At 50.3% G+C, this 6,000-nt stretch overlaps 1 protein-coding gene across 12 annotated transcripts in view; it reads left to right on the top strand.

Moving 5' to 3' along the window:
* The window catches only part of LOC110487142 (C-myc promoter-binding protein), a 155,175-nt gene that overhangs the window by 98,882 nt on the left and 50,293 nt on the right, over nt 1-6,000 (top strand). For all 12 annotated transcript variants that reach the window (XM_090223212.1, XM_090223213.1, XM_090223215.1 and 9 more), the window contains 2 exons: nt 2,201-2,334; nt 5,677-5,809. In XM_090223212.1, the coding sequence (XP_090079338.1) occupies nt 2,201-2,334; nt 5,677-5,809 (267 nt within the window). The remainder of the gene's footprint in view (nt 1-2,200; nt 2,335-5,676; nt 5,810-6,000) is intronic.

Raw genomic sequence — 6,000 nt, forward strand, 5'->3', positions numbered from 1 at the left:
CTGTAACACACTGGCTAGTGCTGCTCTAGTACAATACTAAACACTCAGACTGTAACACACTGGCTAGTGCTGCTCTAGTCCAATACTAAACACTCAGACTGTAACACACTGGCTAGTGCTGCTCTAGTACAATACTAAACACTCAGACTGTAACACACTGGCTAGTGCTGCTCTAGTCCAATACTAAACACTCAGACTGTAACACACTGGCTAGTGCTGCTCTAGTACAATACTAAACACTCAGACTGTAACACACTGGCTAGTGCTGCTCTAGTCCAATACTAAACACTCAGACTGTAACACACTGGCTAGTGCTGCTCTAGTACAATACTAAACACTCAGACTGTAACACACTGTACAACCAGATTTATTTACAGTTTATTTTAAAGTGTTTCTCAACATGGGAAAACATCTATAATTGTAATTGTTTTAGTAATGAAGTGGTTTCCAGCAGTAGAGGAAAGATTCCACACTAAATGAGACGTTTTACCCAGAAGAAGAGACCAGACAGACTCTGTCGCTGTGTCGACTAACAATGTTTTAACGAAGCAAATAACACCATAACGTCTCCACCTCATCCGTCTGCTCCCACACTAAACACATCCTCACTCTTCTGCTGACCTTTAACAGCTTGAATGGACCTCTTACACCACACAGCCCATGAGTTCCTGACCCAGTTAACCTTAACTTTAACAGCTTGAATTGACCTCTTTCACCACACAGCCCATGAGTTACTGACCCAGTTAACAGCTTGAATTGACCTCTTACACCACACAGCCCATGAGTTCCTGACCCAGTTAACCTTAACTTTAACAGCTTGAATTGACCTCTTTCACCACACAGCCCATGAGTTACTGACCCAGTTAACCTTAACGGGGGGGTGAACAGTGAGGACCCCCCCTATTCACTTCAGTGACAGGAAGTGTACAGCACAGTGGAGTTTTATCTACTCACAGTTCATTTAACTTTAGAGCCTGACGTACACCATCTATGAGAAAGAGAGAGAGACGGAGAGACGGAGAGAGAGAGACGGAGAGAGAGAGAGAGAGAGAGAGAGAGAGAGAGGGAGAGAGAGCGAGGGAGAGAGAGAGGGAGATAGGGAGCGAGAGAGAGAGAGAGACGGAGAGAGGGAGAGAGGGAGAGACAGAGAGAGTGTCCTTTAACCATTTGTACATTGTTAAAACACTGTATATATATATATAATATGACAATTTGTAATGTCTTTATTGTTTTGAAACTTCTGTATGTGTAATGTTTACTGTTAATTTTTATTGTTTATTTCACTTTATATATTCACTTTATATATTATCTACCTAACTTGCTTTGGCAATGTTAACACATGTTTCCCATGCCAATAAAGCCCTTGAATTGAATTGAATTGAGAGAGAGAGAGAGAGACAGACATACAGACAGACAGACAGACAGACAGACAGAGAGAGAGAGAGATCAACTACCAGGGACTAGCTACACACAGTGAAGGACTGTCTCCTAGGACAGGGACTAGCTACACACAGTGAAGGACTGTCTCCTAGGACAGGGACTAGCTACACACAGTGAAGGACTGTCTCCTAGGACAGGGACTAGCTACACACAGTGAAGGACTGTCTCCTAGGACAGGGACTAGCTACACACAGTGAAGGACTGTCTCCTAGGACAGGGACTAGCTACACACAGTGAAGGACTGTCTCCTAGGACTGGGACTAGCTACACACAGTGAAGGACTGTCTCCTAGGACAGGGACTAGCTACACACAGTGAAGGACTGTCTCCTAGGACAGGGACTAGCTACACACAGTGAAGGACTGTCTCCTAGGACAGGGACTAGCTACACACAGTGAAGGACTGTCTCCTAGGACTGGGACTAGCTACACACAGTGAAGGACTGTCTCCTAGGACAGGGACTAGCTACACACAGTGAAGGACTGTGTCCTAGGACAGGGACTAGCTACACACAGTGAAGGACTGTCTCCTAGGACTGGGACTAGCTACACACAGTGAAGGACTGTCTCCTAGGACAGGGACTAGCTACACACAGTGAAGGACTGTCTCCTAAGACTGGGACTAGCTACACACAGTGAAGGACTGTCTCCTAAGACAGGGACTGACTAGTGGATACTCTGCATTGTTTGGTAGGCTGTTAATACAACCCTGAGGCCTAGTTCCCTTCCAGCACATTAAGGTTTTCGTGTCCCTCCCCTCAGGTGGACAGCGATAAGCCAGATGAGACCAGGCTGATAGAGATTGACGAATCACAGCGCAGCGAGCACACAGTCTTCATCACACCCCCTGAACTACCCCATCTGCCTGATGGAGAGGAGCACCCACTCTGCTACAGGTGCTGAACCCACTGTGTGTGTGTCTGTGTGTGTATGTGTTAGTGTGTTAACCCCAGTGTGTTCTGCCTCCCCCAGCTATGTGTTAACCCCAGTGTGTTCTGCCTCCCCAGCTATGTGTTAACCCCAGTGTGTTCTGCCTCCCCAGCTATGTGTTAGTGTGTTAACCCCAGTGTGTTCTGCCTCCCCCAGCTATGTGTTAGTGTGTTAACCCCAGTGTGTTCTGCCTCCCCAGCTATGTGTTAGTGTGTTAACCCCAGTGTGTTCTGCCTCCCCCAGCTATGTGTTAGTGTGTTAACCCCAGTGTGTTCTGCCTCCCCAGCTATGTGTTAGTGTGTTAACCCCAGTGTGTTCTGCCTCCCCAGCTATGTGTTAGTGTGTTAACCCCAGTGTGTTCTGCCTCCCCCAGCTATGTGTTAGTGTGTTAACCCCAGTGTGTTCTGCCTCCCCCAGCTATGTGTTAGTGTGTTAACCCCAGTGTGTTCTGCCTCCCCCAGCTATGTGTTAGTGTGTTAACCCCAGTGTGTTCTGCCTCCCCAGCTATGTGTTAGTGTGTTAACCCCAGTGTGTTCTGCCTCCCCCAGCTATGTGTTATTGTGTTAACCCCAGTGTGTTCTGCCTCCCCCAGCTATGTGTTAGTGTGTTAACCCCAGTGTGTTCTGCCTCCCCCAACTATATGTTTTATTTTGTTAACCCCAGTGTGTTCTGCCTCCCCAGCTATGTGTTAGTGTGTTAACCCCAGTGTGTTCTGCCTCCCCCAGCTATGTGTTAACCCCAGTGTGTTCTGCCTCCCCCAGCTATGTTAGTGTGTTAACCCCAGTGTGTTCTGCCTCCCCCAGCTATGTGTTAGTGTGTTAACCCCAGTGTGTTCTGCCTCCCCCAACTATGTGTTAACCCCAGTGTGTTTTGCCTCCCCCAGCTATGTGTTAGTGTGTTAACCCCAGTGTGTTCTGCCTCCCCCAGCTATGTGTTAGTGTGTTAACCCCAGTGTGTTCTGCCTCCCCCAGCTATGTGTTAGTGTGTTAACCCCAGTGTGTTCTGCCTCCCCCAGCTATGTGTTAACCCCAGTGTGTTCTGCCTCCCCAGCTATGTGTTTGTGTGTTAACCCCAGTGTGTTCTGCCTCCCCAGCTATATGTTAACCCCAGTGTGTTCTGCCTCCCCCAGCTATGTGTTAACCCCAGTGTGTTCTGCCTCCCCCAGCTATGTGTTAACCCCAGTGTGTTCTGCCTCCCCCAGCTATGTGTTAGTGTGTTAACCCCAGTGTGTTCTGCCTCCCCAGCTATGTGTTAGTGTGTTAACCCCAGTGTGTTCTGCCTCCCCCAGCTATGTGTTAACCCCAGTGTGTTCTGCCTCCCCCAGCTATGTGTTAACCCCAGTGTGTTCTGCCTCCCCCAGCTATGTGTTAACCCCAGTGTGTTCTGCCTCCCCCAGCTATGTGTTAACCCCAGTGTGTTCTGCCTCCCCCAGCTATGTGTTAACCCCAGTGTGTTCTGCCTCCCCCAGCTATGTGTTAACCCCAGTGTGTTCTGCCTCCCCCAGCTATGTGTTAACCCCAGTGTGTTCTGCCTCCCCCAGCTATGTGTTAGTGTGTTAACCCCAGTGTGTTCTGCCTCCCCAGCTATGTGTTAGTGTGTTAACCCCAGTGTGTTCTGCCTCCCCCAGCTATGTGTTAACCCCAGTGTGTTCTGCCTCCCCCAGCTATGTGTTAGTGTGTTAACCCCAGTGTGTTCTGCCTCCCCAGCTATGTGTTAGTGTGTTAACCCCAGTGTGTTCTGCCTCCCCCAGCTATGTGTTAACCCCAGTGTGTTCTGCCTCCCCCAGCTATGTGTTAACCCCAGTGTGTTCTGCCTCCCCCAGCTATGTGTTAACCCCAGTGTGTTCTGCCTCCCCCAGCTATGTGTTAACCCCAGTGTGTTCTGCCTCCCCCAGCTATGTGTTAACCCCAGTGTGTTCTGCCTCCCCCAGCTATGTGTTAACCCCAGTGTGTTCTGCCTCCCCCAGCTATGTGTTAACCCCAGTGTGTTCTGCCTCCCCCAGCTATGTGTTAGTGTGTTAACCCCAGTGTGTTCTGCCTCCCCAGCTATGTGTTAGTGTGTTAACCCCAGTGTGTTCTGCCTCCCCCAGCTATGTGTTAACCCCAGTGTGTTCTGCCTCCCCCAGCTATGTGTTAGTGTGTTAACCCCAGTGTGTTCTGCCTCCCCCAGCTATGTGTTAACCCCAGTGTGTTCTGCCTCCCCCAGCTATGTGTTAACCCCAGTGTGTTCTGCCTCCCCCAGCTATGTGTTAACCCCAGTGTGTTCTGCCTCCCCCAGCTATGTGTTAGTGTGTTAACCCCAGTGTGTTCTGCCTCCCCAGCTATGTGTTAGTGTGTTAACCCCAGTGTGTTCTGCCTCCCCCAGCTATGTGTTAACCCCAGTGTGTTCTGCCTCCCCCAGCTATGTGTTAACCCCAGTGTGTTCTGCCTCCCCCAGCTATGTGTTAACCCCAGTGTGTTCTGCCTCCCCCAGCTATGTGTTAACCCCAGTGTGTTCTGCCTCCCCCAGCTATGTGTTAACCCCAGTGTGTTCTGCCTCCCCCAGCTATGTGTTAGTGTGTTAACCCCAGTGTGTTCTGCCTCCCCAGCTATGTGTTAGTGTGTTAACCCCAGTGTGTTCTGCCTCCCCCAGCTATGTGTTAACCCCAGTGTGTTCTGCCTCCCCCAGCTATGTGTTAGTGTGTTAACCCCAGTGTGTTCTGCCTCCCCCAGCTATGTGTTAACCCCAGTGTGTTCTGCCTCCCCCAGCTATGTGTTAACCCCAGTGTGTTCTGCCTCCCCCAGCTATGTGTTAACCCCAGTGTGTTCTGCCTCCCCCAGCTATGTGTTAACCCCAGTGTGTTCTGCCTCCCCCAGCTATGTGTTAACCCCAGTGTGTTCTGCCTCCCCCAGCTATGTGTTAACCCCAGTGTGTTCTGCCTCCCCCAGCTATGTGTTAACCCCAGTGTGTTCTGCCTCCCCAGCTATGTGTTAGTGTGTTAACCCCAGTGTGTTCTGCCTCCCCCAGCTATGTGTTAACCCCAGTGTGTTCTGCCTCCCCAGCTATGTGTTAACCCCAGTGTGTTCTGCCTCCCCCAGCTATGTGTTAGTGTGTTAACCCCAGTGTGTTCTGCCTCCCCCAGCTATGTGTTAACCCCAGTGTGTTCTGCCTCCCCCAGCTATGTGTTAACCCCAGTGTGTTCTGCCTCCCCCAGCTATGTGTTAACCCCAGTGTGTTCTGCCTCCCCAGCTATGTGTTAGTGTGTTAACCCCAGTGTGTTCTGCCTCCCCCAGCTATGTGTTAACCCCAGTGTGTTCTGCCTCCCCCAGCTATGCAGGTTTCCCGGTGTTGAGTCTTGATCTGTTTGACCCCATGGAAGGCCTCCGACCCCCTGCCTCTCGGCTGGCTGCCCGACAGAGCTGCCCAACTAGCCCTGCACCCATGTTCAGACGCACCAAACAGGTCAACACACACACACACACACACTACACAATACACACACACACACACACACACACACACAATACACACACACAATACACACACACAATACAAACATTCTTTATGGTTTAATGTCACTGATTGGCCAGAGAGTCTCCTCCCCTGATGTCTCAGGTCTGACTACTGGAAGTCCAATAAGGAGAATGAAACTC

The sequence above is a fragment of the Oncorhynchus mykiss genome, chromosome 26, assembly GCF_057628025.1.
Source record: "Oncorhynchus mykiss isolate SJ-2025 chromosome 26, ASM5762802v1, whole genome shotgun sequence".
Lineage (NCBI taxonomy): Eukaryota > Metazoa > Chordata > Actinopteri > Salmoniformes > Salmonidae > Oncorhynchus > Oncorhynchus mykiss.